This window comes from Onychostruthus taczanowskii, unplaced genomic scaffold, assembly GCF_017590055.1.
Source record: "Onychostruthus taczanowskii isolate IOZ18803 unplaced genomic scaffold, ASM1759005v1 scaffold111, whole genome shotgun sequence".
In the NCBI taxonomy this organism is placed as follows: Eukaryota; Metazoa; Chordata; class Aves; order Passeriformes; family Passeridae; genus Onychostruthus; species Onychostruthus taczanowskii.
The window spans coordinates 1,294,570-1,311,749 of NW_024497741.1; the positions used below are offsets into that span (position 1 = coordinate 1,294,570).

The following is a 17,180-nucleotide window of genomic DNA, read 5'->3' on the forward strand; positions in this document are numbered from 1 at the left end:
AACTAAGGCTGAATTCTTTCTGAAATAGAATGGCTACCTGACAGCCAGGTATAAAGTAGATTTAGGCTGACAAATAGCAGTTTGCATGATTATTATGTATGTTAAGATAAAAGCTGTTCAGTCAAACATGAAGTGTAGCAACAGCAGTTGGGTGTTCTAGCATTTGTAGAAGATCTAGTTATGCTGAGCTCAAGCTGTCTCTAGGTTTTATTTCATCTGAATTGTACACCAGGAATTTCTGTGGGCAGAAATACTTGGATTACTTGTCTGTTAGCACAACCTTTTACTTTACTCAAATTCTTTCCATTGGAAGTCCACTACTGTTCAGTGATTCCTGTCAAATGAGTCTTGTCATGGAGGCATTAGTATTCAGTGTCTGCAGACTTAAATTTTTTTTCTTTTCCAAAATGGCAAAATGTTTGGAGCATGTCAGAAAACAAAAACCTTTTTTTGTTTGAGTCAGTTCAGGGACCTTTTAAAAAGATACATAAGAAACATCTTTCACTTCACAATTTTGCATAGGCTTTCAGATCTTCATGTTCGCAAGATGCAAGTGTGTCAGCCATCTCTTTGTTGGTCTATAGACAAGGATCTATAAGCCAAGGGAATTTGGCTTATCTCCTTTCTGGCTTAAATGATCAAAGCCAGTAAGTTTGATTTAAAGTAGAGAAAATGTTTTGGAAAGCTTTAGCTGTTTTCATAGACAAAGGAAGGATTTGGGATCAGCTAAACATTAATGATATGCTTAATGTTCTTACGAAAAAAATAGATGCTCTGGAGCATTGCAACTTTTGAATTCTTGGTGGTAGTGTTTACTAAACAAGAAGAGAGTGGGAATAAACACAAATCCCTTTTGACCACCCACCAAAAGTTTTTGTTAGTACAACAGCTTCTAGATGGCCTTATAGAAGATAGGTCTGCTTTGGACGGATTTTCCAAGACACTTAAAGGAGAATGCACTTCCTTATGACACGCTACTGCCTGTTGTACAGATATTTTTTTAATACAGATGGGAAAGGATGGGACGTACAACAAGGGCAAGTTATGTATATTAGATTTGTCTTCATCCTTCCACTTTCCCTGTCTCCCTTTCCTATGTGCAGATATGTGTATGTGTTCTAATTCTGTTCAGTTTTTGAGGACTGATTCTACTGGCTTTCTGAGACTAGGCCTCCTAAGTTGAGAGACTGTCAAGTGAGACATTAGACAGGGACTTGAGCTGACAAAAATCCCTTAAAGTGGAAAGAAAATGCTAGGTGTACACGGCTTCCTGTGATTGGCAGTGGTTTTGCTTCCTCAGAGAGCGATAACGCTTGCTTTATAAAATCTTATTTTGTAGACTGGGAGAAGAGGAAGGACTTCCACAAATGCAGTAATGGTATGTAATTTTTCCTCTCAGAGTGGTTGTAATCCTAACAGGTTTCTACCACATTTTAATATTGATTATTCTTTTTTTTTACTAAATAGTCCAAGGGAAAAAGCAACACTTTTTAATGTTTTCGTTTTAGAGTTACTACTCATAACTGTTGGGATTAAAAGCAAAAATACTTCAATATAGAGGGACACAGGTGAATAAAGAAAAATATATTGGACAGTCAGAGCAGATGAACATGTATATTGCCAAATATGTAAACTGAGGCGTATTGGTTCTCTAGATGTGCAAATTGAGAATTCTTTTCTAGTTGAGTTGTATCAGTCTAGGGAAGATTATATCTTGTACAAATAGATAACTGTAATATATAGATAAGATTTGCTGGAATCAGGCACACTAAAAATGGAGAAATATGCATGGAATGTAGTTTATCAGAGAACACCAATTCTAATGATACATGAGTTTGAGTTTGAGCAAGTCCACTATGTAATCTCTGTTTCAAATGGGAGATTGGCAGTTCACCATGTAGATAAATCCTACATGGTTTATTCCTTTAATTTACAGAGCAACTATGAATAAAATTGTTGCAAATATTAATGAGTAATATTTGTGTCCTGGAATGTTGGGTTGAAAAACAAGACTTCAAAAAACCCTCTCTTTTCTTTGTAGGGGACAGGTTATTAACATGCGGTACCTGGAATACTTTGAGAAAATTCTTCATTTTATAAAAGACAGGATCCTTGTTTATCATGGGTAAAGCACAAATTTTTTGTTCCCCTGGTAATAGTGACCTGAATTTTGTAAAATATTTATTTCAGAAAGTCTGAAAGATTTTTTCTTAGTTAATAAGTTCTGGTTTCCTTAGCATATATAATTGTTTTAATTTCTGCTGGAAATTGAAAATTGTATTCATTGCCACTTAAAGAAACTTAAATTAATAGGAAAAAACCCCTGTGAATTATAGTATACCTAGAAGCTAATATCTGTTTTGAATTTGTAACCATGGTTCTGTCATGATTGGATGTCTATTCTTTCTAAGCGTATGATTTATTAAAGATGTTGGGTTTCCTCCTGGTAGAATCAAGTACAGTTACTCTGACTATTGAGATAAATGTATTAAGAAGTGACGAAAAAAAGAGAAATGAAGATATGGAGGGTAATTTTCATTGAAACAGGTGTTTGACAAGTAGTTTTAAATGAGCAGAGACTCTTTACTATCTGTTACATAGATGGGTTGGTAGATGAAGAGATTTGTAGACTCTTGAATGAAATAATATGGCTAAAGGTAACATGAAAATTGATGTTGGTATCTGTACTGAATACAGTATTCTGATAACAAAAAAAAAAACCTAAAAAACTCTTTTTGCTTTAAATCCTCTGATTTTCCTTTGGCCTGGTAACGTTTATTAAATACTGAGTTCTGTTTCTCAATCTCATTATGCTACTTAAATATCAAAAAATGAAAGAAAATCCTTGTAACAGTTGAAAATGTTCAAGTTTTAGAAATTTATCATAGTTGCTGAAAATATGTAAGTTCTGTAGTAACTGGCATTCTGTCATCTGTTGCTAGGAAGTTTGTTCAGAGTAAGCCCAGTAGCATTTGACCTTAAACCAGACCAATTTGTGGTGTGATTTCTAAAAGAATTCTGTTCTAAAAAATCGCGTCTAATGTAATTAATAATTGTTAGAGCAGTAATTCAACAGGTTTCTTCATGATCCAGCTGTGCCTGCATCTGAAGTATTTACTTGCCTTTGAGGCTACCCAGATGCATATATTTTATGAAGAATATTTCTAATTTTGGCTCTCTTCTACTTCCATCTTTCCTTACCTAGAATCCCCTGCCCACACACACTCATGCAAACACTGATGCTTTAAAGTGGCTAACAGCAAGATAAGACAGAATAGTTGATTAGAATAAGATAAATCTGAGTACTGAAATTGAGGTTTGAAGCTGAAAAAAATAAGCAGAACTGATATAGGAAAAACTGCTTTTTGAAATATAGAAGATTATGTCAACAAGTATAAAGGAACTAATTTTCAGAAAATAAATAATTAACTTTCAATAACTTACTTCACTATGGCTGATTAGGTTAAAGGTACATGAATTTCCAGAAATGCTACATGTGTTCAACTGTTGTATTTAATACTTAATTTTTTTCCAGTGCTAATAATCCAAAAGGACTGCTAGAGGTTCGAGAAGCTTTGGAAAAGGTACATAAAGTAGAGGATCTTCTTCCAATAATGAAGGTAAATCACACAAAAACTTTAATATATGGTAAAAACCATAAAATGTGTTCTGGGTGATATTCAGTTCCTCATAATAAAACCAGTGTATATAAACTTAAAATGGGTAACTGGAAATTCTAGCTCAGGTTACTCCAAATCTGGATATATAGGGTTGGACCTTCCCTTTGATATGTGAGAATGAGTGATGTATATTTGCAATCCTTGGCCTAACTGTGAACTGGTAACAAAATAATGGGGAACAAAAACATTAAATGTAATTCTTTGAAGCAACCTTTTCAACCCAAGAGGGTTTGTGGTCAGATCTGCCATAGTGGGCTCACTCTGTTCCTGTACAATAGGAATGAAAAACATTGATTGATGTGCCTGTAAGATTAGGAATATGGAAGCTCTTTTTACTTTTAGGTTCATTGATGCAGCTCAGTTTGTGGTGGGGCTGGCACAGGGAAGTGGAGGAATAGTTGCTCTTTGTGACTGATAGCTAAAATGAAATCTTGGATAACATTTTTGAGCTTAGGAAGACTTTGCAAAAAAGGAGTGGGAAACTTGCAGGTTTTATTCCTCCTGCTGGTGATCTTTGTAGAAGGGCTTTGGATATATGACCTGCAAAATGATTTATACTCTTATCTTAACTTGAGTAGTAAGGCTTGAGCTGGGTTTAAGTAAAAGTTAAACCCTTCCCCGCCCCCCCCATTTCCTTCAAATTAATCTAGGGTGAGTAGTGTGTAAGTATTTGGGGTTGAGGAAACAAAGTTACAAAGTATGTCTTTTTAAAGGATTGTACAGGATTTTAATCAGAGCGTCCACATTGGAATTTTGTATCTAAGCAAAGCAGCTGGGTTGCCATAGAGCTGAAGCTGCCTTGCTGCTACTCCTGACAGACTGTCTGGGTTTGGATGTGTTCTTGGTACTAGTGCTCACTCGTGCACTACAATTATCTTTGCAGGAGCTGTGTGGTTTAAGCACTACGTTTTTCTCTGGGTTTTAAAATGTGTTGTGAATATATGTTCTTTGAAGACACCCTAATTTAAGAGGTCCTATTTTTATTACTGTCCTGTTCTTGCCTTTGGAATATGAAGCCAAATGGATACAAACCAAACCTTAACAAAAGCTTTCGCTGAAGAGGTAGTAGATGTTGGGGTGGACGGACAGCTAAGTGTTCCCTCTTGACACACATGTTGCGCAATCTGGTTACTTTTTAATTGTAGGCCAGAAAAAATGCTACCAGTGGATTTTAAAAAATACAGGTTACTACAAGAAAATTATGAAAATATATCAACATAGTGGACTGTACATTATTGTTGCAAATTAAATGTCTCAACTGGCAGCAAATATTCTTCCCAGTTTCCATACTTGCATGTTTTGGTCCGGTTTTGGTCCAGTCTCCTGCATCCCATTCCAAACTGTATCAAAGTGCAATGCTGTCTCATTAGAGACTTTTTGTTCCTTTAAAATAAATGCAGATTCTCTTGATACACAAAACACCCTGGATCACAGGTTTTAGGTTAATATAAATAACTGCATGAGTAAACACTAATGCATACTAGTCTTTATTAGTGCCTATATGAAATTAATGTCTTTCTTATAGTGATTTAATTTGGTTATTTGGGTAGCTGGCGAATGCTGTATGTGGAAAGCTGGGCTTTTGGCTTTAGTTAAATGCAATTCTGCCTGGTTTATACAACTCTGGCTACAGTGTTACTCTTAGATAATATAGCTTTGTAAAATTCTTAAACCTAGAGATATTTTCCTTCTGATGAGAATAAACATCAGTTGAAACTGGATCACAGTTAAGCAACTGTTGCTTTGAGTTGTATTCTGAAGTCACACTTGGACTAATGCAGCCACTTCTTAGTGTAAACATAAAGTGGGATCTCAAATTCCTACTTTTCCATTTACATTGCTGCACCAAAAGGTCACCATCAACATGCAGTTTGGGGACGAATCTGTACAACTTGAACTGCTTTGTACAGTGGCTTTTCATAAACAGTGCATTTTATTCACTATTTAGTTATAAAGTTGAATGCCGCTGTGCCTCATTCAGTATTTATGGTTTCCATTCAGAAGGAAATAAAGGATGAATGAAATAATGTCACTGACAGTAACTTTGTTCTGTTCTGTAAGTTTGTCCACATTCATTTCTACTTCATGTCTTTTATGTGCTTCAAAGCAGTAGGTATGCAGTCTCTGTCTCTGCTACCTTTAATATTACTTTTTTTTTTTAATTTTGAAAGCAGTTTAATAGTAAAACCAGAGATGGGTTCACTGTGAACACAAAAGTCCCCAGCCTGAAGGATCAAGGCAAAGAATATGATGGATTCACAATTACAATAACAGGAGATAAGTATGTTTGCTGTTTTCAAGGGTTATGGTACATTAAGCAATGGTGAACTATTAGCAATAAATTTTCTGAAATGCCATTTCTGTTCACATAAAGTGGGTTTTGTTTTTCACTAGTGGCGTTTTTGTAAATAGTTAAAGTTTATTCATTTGAGGGCTTGGTTCCTGTTGTGTTTTCAAAAAGAAGGGAATTTGGATAACAATGATGGAACTGAGTTGATTCTCTAACATGGAGAACAAAAGTGAAAAGAGACCTTGTTTTTCAGCTTAGACTATAAAATGCCTAAAGGGGAAAAATATCAAATACCTCAGTCTTTATACTTATCAAAATGCATTTCTTCTTGTGAGACCTTGTCTTTTGTGTTGACTGAGAAGTCCTGAATGGAATGGAAATTTCTGTGATCTAAGAATAGAAGACACTGTCTTCTATTTGAGATTTTGACTTTTTTTGTGTTTGAGATGTTTGCAGACCTTCTATCTGCAAGTGAAAATATAAATAGTACCGGAATGTATGAGAATACAATCAGGAGGCTTTGGGTCAATCTCTAGCTGAAATAGTAAATGTCTCACTTTATGGATTCTGATTCCTTGTCTTTCTAAAAATTGAGCAAGTCTGAAGCTCAGAAGTGCTGTCAAACTATTAAATAAAAACTTTAATTAAAAAAAGTTAAAATTCTATGCATTGCGATTATTCCTAGAATTTGTGTGCTTTCAATGAGTGGCATGGAATCCAAATTTCCCTGCTAAAATGTTAATGTATCTCTTGTTTTTTATTTTACATTCTAAATCACAGGCTTATATATGATGAAAGGGCATTAAATATATGGCCTCACTATTTTGAGGAAAACATTTTGGTGTCAGTAAATAGCCTAACTTTCTTCTGGATAAACTTTGTTCAGTGTCATTCAATCTGTTTTGATCCATAGTTTGTAACTGCTTTATACTAAAACAATCCTGTTTTGGTAGTTTAGAAATTAAGAAAACTACACTCTACATTCTATACAAAAATCCAAAGTCTGTGAAGATATTTTAAAATTTCATTTTAAATTTCATTTTTTATTTTTTACCCAGAATTTAAGTGAAACACTAATGCTTGTCAGGTGTTCTTCAATGGAAATACTTCATCTGTGATCAGGTGGCAGATTTATATATTCTTTCAAACTTAGGATCTGATGTAGCATCTTTAATTCAGTGATTTTTGGTTTTTAAAATTAAATGGGAAGTAATGCACATAATCTCCTGCTTAAGGAAAATAAGAAAAAGGTGATGTGTAACTGTGGTAGATTTGTAGTTTACCCTGGATATGCATCGAGTTCTGTTCAAAAAATGTCTTACCTCCTTTTCTTTTTCATTTGCTTAACAGAGTGGGGAACATACTATTTTCAGTAGAAACTCAGACGACAGAAGAGAGAACACAGCTGTATCATGCAGAAATAGATGCACTTTATAAGGATCTAACAGCTAAAGGAAAAATTCTAATTCTATCTGCAGAGCTGGGGGTAAGGCTGTTCAAGGAATTACTAATTCCTTGGAAAAGCCTTTTATGTTTTTATGCTCACTGTTTAATAGTCCCAGTTCTAATACTTTTTGACAAAGTTCATAGGAGATAAAGTTACTTAAACCCAGTTATGACAAGTATCATAAGAAGTTGCTATAATTCTATCTGTTACTTTAAAATTTGCTGGGCTTTGCCTGCAGTACTTGAGAGTGTCCAGGCAAGGTGTCAGTATTACTGTGTGTTCTGTTTTTTTCTTATTTTTCTCATGGGTCTGTGTTCATCTTTGTCATCATCCCTGTAAGTCCTGTTTGGAGTTTGGCTCATGGTAGTTACATATAAGATGAGTAACAAATTCGTGAAAAGCACTAGAATGGTGTTTGTGTTGATTTGATGTGCTAGGACAGTCTGACTACATTTGAGCTTGTGCTTTTTCTTTTTTATCTTTTAATAGGTGTGTAGATTAACTGTGTTTCACCTAAATGTTAAAGAGACAACAAAGTAGTTTGTTTAAACTTCTGTTAATTAGCATTCAGTTTCATAATTTGACATTTTCACATTTGAAATGGTTCTTAAAAAATACTTGTGGTAATGTAAGACTTTGCAGTTGTAAAGTATTACCTGGCTATTAAGTTATCTTTAATTCATGCTTTTTTCTTCTCTTAGGAAGTAGATGCTGTTTGCAACTTGATCCTGTCACTAGTGTATTACTTCTATAATTTAATGCCACTTTCAAGAGGATCTAGGTTAGTGTTGGTATTCATCATGTCTGTTACCTTGAATGCCTGCTGTATGATGTCCTTGCCTTACAGTATCTTAATGTCTTTTTGAATATTAATATTATTTTTAATAGAGCTGTGTGCTCTGCACAGCTTTTCCTTTGTGCTGCTGTGACAATGGGAACTGACTTGGTACTGTTTTAAGAGCTAGTTTGGAATTGCTAATGGTAACTATTCATAGCTTCATGTGTATTTAAAATGATGAGTAGTGTCAGCTCAATATTTATCAATATCAGCTCATACATTGAGAAGTGTTATTTTTAAATTGTAATGCTTGGTTTTCTAATCCATATTGTGTTACACCACTGTAATTTCACTTGGGAAATTTTTCTGAAATGTGTATTTAAGATAAAATATACTTTGGCATAACTTACTTTAATGAAGTACATTAAAATATTATTTTAGTAAATTGTTGCAACTGTTAAGGTTACCAAACGAAACTAGGATAAATTTCCATATATCACAGAACTTTTCAATTGGAATTCTAATTTAATGCAAACCTGCTCACATCTAAGACTATTCTGAATCTCTGTTCCACAAAGCACTTAAGCACTTAACATCTTTAATCTTACTTCTAGATACAGTTCAGTATGAAAAAACCCCTGAGATTTTGGGATTTTGTAATCAGATTTGGCATTTATCTTATAGAATATAAAAATTAAGAGACATTCTGTCTGAGATTCACAGTTAAAAATTAAGTTAAAATTAAATAGCTGAACAGCTTTACAGTGCCTCTAGCTCTATTGGAGTAGAGTTCATAAACACTTCTGGGCTACAGGTGATTGTCTTGGGAACATGAGTCTGCTTTGTTTTCAGCCCTGGGGAGTCTTAAGTGCTCCAAAGTCTGAAAATATGGTTCTGACTTATGTAGAAACAGTAGTAAAACTCCATAGGGTCATAACTTCATTCTAGTGTAGTTGGATAGTTACAGTGATTTCACTTTTTAAATGTTTTGTGCTTGTTTATTTTCTTCTAAAATAACTAATTATAGTAGTTACTAGCACAGTATTCTTTACTAGCCTTCTATGAAACAATACTATGTTTTATTTCTTTTGTAGTCTAAAAAGCATTATGGAAAGGCTTCTACTCCATTTGTTGCTTTTAATTTTATTCTTTTAGTGTGATAGCTTATTCAGTGATCATGGGAGCACTAATGGCAAGTGGAAAAGAAGTATCAGGAAAAATCCCTAAAGGAAAGGCAAGTATCAAAATATCAAATATCAATACATTAGCTCAGTCTTGATGGAGGAAGTAATACTTGTAAATGTGGGGAAAGAGTTGTAAGAATGAACAGAAATTGCATGCTTATTTGTTGGAGATGGGTCAGCTGCATGCTATGATATCCTGCAGCCTGAGAGAGTATTGAAAATTCCATTGCTGTTCTGACAGCTGGTGAATTTGGAGATGGTATGTGCAATAATGTGGATTAGTCAAATTGTAGTTTGGTCCAACAGGAATTACGGATCTGTTACTGAAGCATTTCCAGTGTGCTGAGCTGCTCTTTTCAGCTTGCTTTGAGAAGAGTTCTGAGAATACTGGGGCAGAATCAGTGATTCTTCTGGTGCACAGCAGAAATTTTCTGCCTGTACTCTCAGTGTATTGTAGAGCTTTTAGGGCTTGGTTAGTAGAAAAGGATTTACAACTTCTCTTGATTTCTCCTTCCCCTCTATACTCTGCTGAAATCAAACGAAGTCCTAGTTTTCAAGTGACTCCATTTGAGTGTTATACCACATTGTTTAATAAAGGATTTCCTTTTCTTTGACAGTTGGGGATTGTTAGCTGTATTACCCTTTCAGCATGAAAGGAGTGAGAACACCTCTGTCTCTTTAATGTATTGTCAAAAGAATCAGTAAAATTCCAGTAAGAATCCAAGTTGTTGAAGAAAATACCCTGCATGGATAACTGAAGAAAGGGTGATTTTCTCTTTTGTTCTAGACAGCCCTGAAAACAATGTACTCCTTTGAGTGCAATGAACTCTAGTAGCTTTTAAGAGCAAGCAGCATTTGCTGAGCAGCAAGAAAGTTTCTTTTCAGTACATCATTAAGCTGGTACCTTCCCCATTCTGTGGGAGTTCAAGCTAAGGTAAAACACCTCTGTGGGGTTTCTTAAGTATTTTCTTAGGACTTGATAGAGTAGTATTTTGCTGACTGATTTTATGCAGGCAGAGTTTCAGGATTACTACTAAGTGGGATTTCTGACTTACAGGAATACTGGGGACATCTTTACATTTGAGGATTTTTCCTGAAACAGTGTGCCTGAATACAAATAAACTTGTTTTTTAGAAAAGCTTTCATGACGTGGAAGAAATTGTGGAATGAAACTGGAATTTGTTTTTTTGCCTGAGTTGTTAGAAAGGCTAAGCATTTTCAGACTGCTGTGAAGTCAAAGGTGCACAGTAGCCAAGAGTCCTGTTGTTGCCTGGCAAGTCATTCAGTAGCCATAGCCAGTGTAGCTTCCAGTATTGGTTGTGTTGGGGTGTGCAAACCCCACTGAGAATTTTAGTGCCTGTCTTGAATGCTTCAAATGGATGGTGAGGGACAAAGTGGTGAGGGCACAGACTGGTTTGTAAGCTTACTCCTGTCTTACCAAGAACATAGGTAGCAAAGCCCTCAAAGCCCTTCCTGAAGTTGGAGAACTTAGAAATTCTGTAATTTCTTGATATTTCTTTTGTTTTCTTGAATTTTCAGTTGGTTGATTTTGAAGCCATGACAGCACCAGGGTCTGAAGCGTTTACCAAAATAGCAAGGAGCTGGATGAATCTAAAAAGGTAAATCCTTTTGTTCAGATGGGGAATGAGGAAATAAAATATGAAAGACTATATGTAAAAATCAAACCTGTACTGAGGAATGTCACTTAAAAATTAAGAGTTTAGTAAAGGATTCAGTGTATCTTTTAACACTGTTTAGGAATTGATGAGAAGATTTGCATTTACACAGACAGTAGTGTATTTCTAGTCTAACAGAGTAGTTAGTAGTCTAGACATTCAGTTATGTGAGTATTATCTTCTTAGGAAATTATTTGGGTTAATGTTTTCTTCATTTTATCCAGTGGGTCAAATTTGTCTTTTTATATTATGGTTTATCATTAGTATATCTGGCAATGAGTGAACAAAGCAAGGAGAAATTTTTGACCCTTTTCTAAAACTCCTACAGGCCTCTTCAAACTATATTTCCAAAGTAATTTGCTTATCCTTTAGTTCTGTTTTGATTCGGAGAATAAGTGTTTTCAAAGTAGGTAGACATTTTAAATATGGAGAATTCCATTACTTAGTGTAGGTGCATGACTTTAGTGTAATGTGCTTCAAATTTTTGATTTTCATATGAATTTATAACTTAATACTGCATACATTGATAAGGAATTTATATTATGAATTGGGTTCATTTGATTTATCTCCTAGTTGTTATTCCCCATACAAAATCTAAAAATCAGGCCAAAGACAACACCAGTTCAAGGATGCTTCAGGTCAGGGTCAGGACACTTACAGGGTTCTGAGAGAATTGGCCAAGGTCCTTACCAGGGTCATCTATAATCTTGCACATCAGGGGACATTCTTGGTTGCTGCTTCTTCAGGAAGGCCAGAAGGAAACCCAGGAAACTATAGGCTGGTCAGACTCATTTTGATCCCTGGGAAAGTCATGAAGTGAGTCCTCTAGGAAAGCATTTCAGTTGATATGAAGGAAAAAGTCACAGAAAACAAGCAATGTGAGCTTACCAAACATTCTGTGACCCAGTGATGGTTCTCTGTGGTAAAAAAATTACTTTTGGGGATGATGAGAACAATCAACATTGTTTATTTTCACTTCAGCAAGGGTCCCACAGTACTCTCATATCAAGATAGCACATTATAGTCTGGACATAAGGACAACTAGATGGATTAAGATGATGTTTGGATAACCAGATTTAGGGGGTACTCAGCACTTTGGACCACACCTAAAGTACTGCATTCAGTTGCAGTAAAGACCATAATAAACCAGAACAAATTTGATAGAGAGCCACCAATTTGGCCAATGGTCTGGAGCACATGCCTTAACAGGAGAGAACTGGGCTTGTTCAGTCTGGAGAAGATCAGGCTTTGATCTAAGAGCAGCTCTGCAGGACCTGTGAGTGTTTGGTGGGAAGACAAAAAGCCGTGTGCGTGAGTTGAAACAACGTTTAGACTTGGCCTAATCTTTTCATCAGCAGACTGCCTAAAGAGGCTGTGCAGTCTCCACCCCTGGAGATTTTCTAGACTTGGCAGGATAAAGCCGTGACACCCTGATTTAACCTTGCTTTGAACAGGATCTTTGATCCCATACCTCCTGAGGTCTGGTCCAAGTTCCTAGAGACTGTGGAACTCTGCAGCTGCTCTTTGTGCCAGACATCTCTACACTGATGTGTATTATTTAACTTTATTATCAGAGGTTCTGAGCCTGGTGAATTTCACTGGACTATAAAATCCCTTCATAAAGGAAGAAGGCTAATATGATTCAAGGATATCTTTGTCAAACTCAGGCTAAAAATTTACTTGTAAATAAGAAAAATTCAGTATTCATTAAGGAGAGACATTTCTAAACTACTGGTGTAGCAAGTTGTAGACTTTATTAGAAGTAGTCTGCACAAATATTGAGACATTCTTGTCTTGGAAATATAAAATATTTATGGTTCCCACAATTTTTTCTGTAATTCTCCCAATTATATACTCTTCTTTATTAATCCTCTGTTCATGCTGGTTTTGGTTTGGTTTTTTTAAAGACATATCTTTACCAAAGAGAAACTTCCTTCTTGGGAGTAAAGTCAGCTTAAGACATTTCAGTGCTACCCAGGTATTTCTGACTCCCTCAGCTGTACTGTTGAAACTTATGGGAATCCATGTCAAACCAGATCAGGGAAATAATTTGTGTTAAAAATAACCTTGCCAAAACAATTTATTTTTAACCAATATCATTTTGTGGTATAGTAGAACCTAGGAAATTGCTGGGTCAAATTAAAGATGTATAATAGGTGAGAAAATGAGCCAGAGGGGAGAAAATGCTAAAGTTGACTTTGCTGAGGAAAAAAAAAAAAAAAGAAATCTGAAGAAGTACAGCTTAAAGGATTGATGTAATAATATGAAGGTAATTAGCCTGAGTGGCTAATTTATCTGTGGTAGCCAAATAATAGTGGATGTGGTAAATAAGGCTGGAAGACTTAAAGCAATACATTTTTCTTTAAATTCTGCTGCTTTTGAAAGCTCTTCTTTGTAGACGTTGTTTTTATTCTGTATGGTGATGGAGTAGTCATGAAAACATCTGTTGTGAACAACAGATTCTGAGAATCATTGAATCATTAAGGTTGAGAAACAACTTTAAGATCATTGAGTCCAACTGCTAATCTAGCATTGTGTTCACCACTAAACCATGTCCCTAAGTGCTGCATCCACACACTTTTGATGACTTCCAGGGATGGTGGTTGCACCATTTCCCTGGGCAGCTTATTCCAATGTCTTCACACTTCCCATGAAGAAATATTTCCTAATATTCGATCTAAACCTTCTCTGGCACAACTTGAGCCAATTTCTTTTGGTCTTGTCCCTTGTTAGCCTAAGAGAAGAGACCAACCTCCATGTGGCTATACCCTTCTTTCAGGTGCTTGTAGAGAGCAATAAGGTCACCCCTGAGCCTCCTTTTCTCCAGGTTAAACAACCCCAGTTCCTTCAGCTGCTTCTCCTAAGACTTGTGCTCCAGACTCTTTACCAGCTCCATTTGCCTTCTCTGGGCTCACTCCAGCACCTCAGTATCCTTTTTGCAGTGAGGTGTCTAAAACTGGGCACAGGACTGGAGGTGTGGCCTCACCAGTGCTGAGTACAGGGAGACCATTACTGCCCTGGTCCTGCTGGCCACACTATTGCTGACAGGGGCCAGGATGCCACTGGGGCCACTGGCCTTCTTGGCCCCACTGCTGGCTCATGTTCAGCTGCTGTCAACCAGCAGCCACAGGTCCTTCTCTGCCCAGCAGCTTTCAGCCGCTCTGCCCCAAGCCTGCATGGGGTTGATTCTTGACACAGGTCCCAAATTTGTTAGAGAAGGTGATGAGGAGAAGTCTAGTTAACTAAGTTAATGTGTTAACTTGCAAGTGAATTATAAAACTCATTAAAGAAATAACTTTTTTTTTCTCTTTCAGTATTTCACCTTCTTACAAGAGCCTACCATCTGTATCAGAGACTTTTCCAACCCTGAGAACGATGATTGAAGTACTAAATACAGACTCATCTCATTGTCTAAAAAAAACTATAGTTGTTGTATAATTTATACAAATAAAAGGCCAAGAGGTACTGCTTTGCAAATTATTTTGAAAGGCAAATTATGGTCAAAATGGTTTGATTTTATTTTGTTTTTTTTTTAATAGAACAAACTTACTTGACTATTTATCACCAGTTAAAGAAGTCTTTTTGTGACCAATAATATTAAAGAGGAAAAAAGAAGTAGAACTACTTTTTCATATTAAGACACACTCTAACAGAAATAGTTATTCAGGGGCCAAACTGAAGAGCAGTAAGAAACTTGATCAGTTATGAACTGAACATACTACAGGTGAAAATTTATTTAATAAAAAAATAGAAAAGTTATTGTCATTGGTAAAAATGCTATACTACTTCTCATTGTTTTTTTCCAAAGCCTCTGCACAGAAAACTTAAGAGCTCTACCATGTGTGAGTAACTGGAGAATACACAGGCATTTCATGTAGTGCAGCCCAGTGAAAGAACATAAAGGCAGCTTAAAAGAATGGGGTTCAGGGAAACATCATTAGGAAACAAAACCAAACCAATTACTTATTTGGAGTTAGGCTCTTGGTGAGTAAATGTCAGAAACAACAATCTCCCTTTCCAAATACCCTTTGATGGTGATGGTTGGCAGAAGTTATTAACAGATTGACAGGATTGAAGTACATGGGGAGCACTAGCTAGTGTTCCTCAAGTTGTTTTTTGTTGGACAGACTTGGCAGCATTCTGGAAAGGTAGGTTTCCTTAAACCATAATAAAGGCAAATTTGACTGCCTGTATGTTTAGTACTAATGAATTATGAATTCTAAACTTTCTTGATCAGAATTTCTGTAAAGGGCAAAAGTAGGTGGTTTTTTTGCAAGTAAGGCTAAAGGAGGCTTGTAAGTTTTCATTAAAAGAATTGGGATGTTGTCCATTTGTGACAGAGGTATTCCCAACATTCTGTTCTTAAGTACCTTCTTCTGTCCCACTAGAAATAAGCACTGTTTGCTTCTTCTCTTTAAAAGTCTAAAAGTTTAAGAAACCTCTACTACATTTCATTAAGGAGGAAAGGAATTGTTATTTTCCTGGAAAAACAGCAGCCTAGAAAATATGCCTAACTTTATACCTTGATTGTGTTCTAATGTGATCTTCCAAGCCTCTTCTAAGTTTTGTTATTCCTTGTATTATTCATTGAGAATAGGGAGTTATATTGCCATTTGACCAGACAGTCTTGGGAACTATAAAAAGAAGGGGTTTTGTTTTGGGGTTAGACCAGAGGGAGTGGAAAAGGGATGGTGGGGAAGGAAAAACCTGCCTGGACAAACAAACCATATGCAATTGTCTGGGTTTCCTTGTCCTCATTTCTTACTCCTGTGACTGACTTCGTCCCCCACCCCCTGGTGGCAGACAAAAGAGATTAATGGGAGATCACGGGAGTGTTCGGAGTAATGTGTGTTACACCTCTTATGAGTGTGTGTGTGCCTGCAAACGTGTTTCAAAGGCTTCTTTCTCTGGGCGAGATGCAGATGACTAAGAAAGAAAGAGAGCTCGAGTCAAGTGCTCTCAAACAAGTTTAACAAACAAAACAGGATGATATAACTGGGCTGGTATGTGATGACTTGGGAAACTAATTACCTCCGAAGAACCAAGTATGTGGAGAAATCTAATTTTCATTTTCCATCATCTTCTGTGTCATCTTAGCTGGTCTGGTGATACCATTTGAACTCTTAAATGGGAACAATTAACATATTGCAGTCTCAGTCATTTATCTATTAAGAATGATACTAAAGAAAGCAGACTGAGGAAAAAAAGGTTAAGCAGTGAAAAACCATTAATCTGAACCTCAGTGTCTGTGCTACTTTGTAATATATTTTGAAGATAATAAAAATTCCCCTGTAACTACCTAGGCCAAAAGTCAAAATAGACTTAGTTGCACATAAATCTTCTGACATATTTGCCTATCTTAGGTAAACTTGATATTGTTGTTGTTTGTTTTGTGGAAGGGAACTATGCTTCCCCCACCCCACTCCAGGAGACTAGTCATCTTTTGGGAATTTGTGCGTGGAACCTCAGTGAATCTTTGGCCAAAATAAGGACTTGTTACCAGAAATGAGCATTTGTACAGTAAAGGAAGACACCAGAAAACCTAATTATTTCAGCCTTTAGGCTTCTGTTTTACCAATGTAACTAATGCCTACTGCACAGACTTGTTACACCCAGGCTGCAACTTTACTATCAAATTAATACCGAGGCTTTGGACCGTCTTGCACCCTAACTGGTGGAGTTGGACAAAAGTGCCTTGCCAGGCATCCTCTCTCGTCTGACAGCAGCTGCTGTCTTCTACCTTGTTAAGAAACACGTACGACTTATTTAGGGAGTGAAGAAAGGCAGGTTCTTGGGCACGGTGCTCCTCTGCCAGCTGAGGCAAGTCCTTTCCTGGTGCTTCTGGCCCCGGCAGCGTGGGAATACTACAGCTTACCACCTCGGCTAAGAAGGGGAAGGGCTGTGGGAGACGAGCGCTACGGGCAGGAACACTTGAGGGCCGCGAGGCCCGCTCAGCCCCCCGCTATCGACGGTACCGAGCCCGAAGCAAGCCCGGGAGGCGGCGGGAGAAAGGCCGGCTCCCTGCGGCGGGAGCGGCGGGCGGGCGGCGCCGTGGTGGAGACGGACGGGGCTGCCGCGGGTTGGGCGTGCGGGGGGCGGGCAGCGGCGGCCGCCCGGCTTTATAG

The 17,180-nt window shown here is 36.9% G+C and overlaps 1 protein-coding gene across 4 annotated transcripts in view; it reads left to right on the forward strand.

Annotated features, from left to right (window-relative positions):
* Positions 1-14,532, forward strand: part of TTC13 (tetratricopeptide repeat domain 13) — a 39,530-nt gene extending 24,998 nt beyond the window's left edge. Inside the window, exons 16-23 of one of the 4 annotated variants that reach the window (XM_041424014.1) lie at positions 2,042-2,125; positions 3,536-3,620; positions 5,852-5,961; positions 7,321-7,456; positions 8,119-8,198; positions 9,351-9,429; positions 10,919-10,998; positions 14,370-14,532. In XM_041424014.1, the coding sequence (XP_041279948.1) occupies positions 2,042-2,125; positions 3,536-3,620; positions 5,852-5,961; positions 7,321-7,456; positions 8,119-8,198; positions 9,351-9,429; positions 10,919-10,998; positions 14,370-14,493 (778 nt within the window). In that variant the 3' untranslated portion in view covers positions 14,494-14,532. The remainder of the gene's footprint in view (positions 1-2,041; positions 2,126-3,535; positions 3,621-5,851; positions 5,962-7,320; positions 7,457-8,118; positions 8,199-9,350; positions 9,430-10,918; positions 10,999-14,369) is intronic. The other 3 variants (XM_041424024.1, XM_041424030.1, XM_041424036.1) reach the window with 3 other exon arrangements.
* Positions 14,533-17,180: the final 2,648 nt, after the last annotated feature.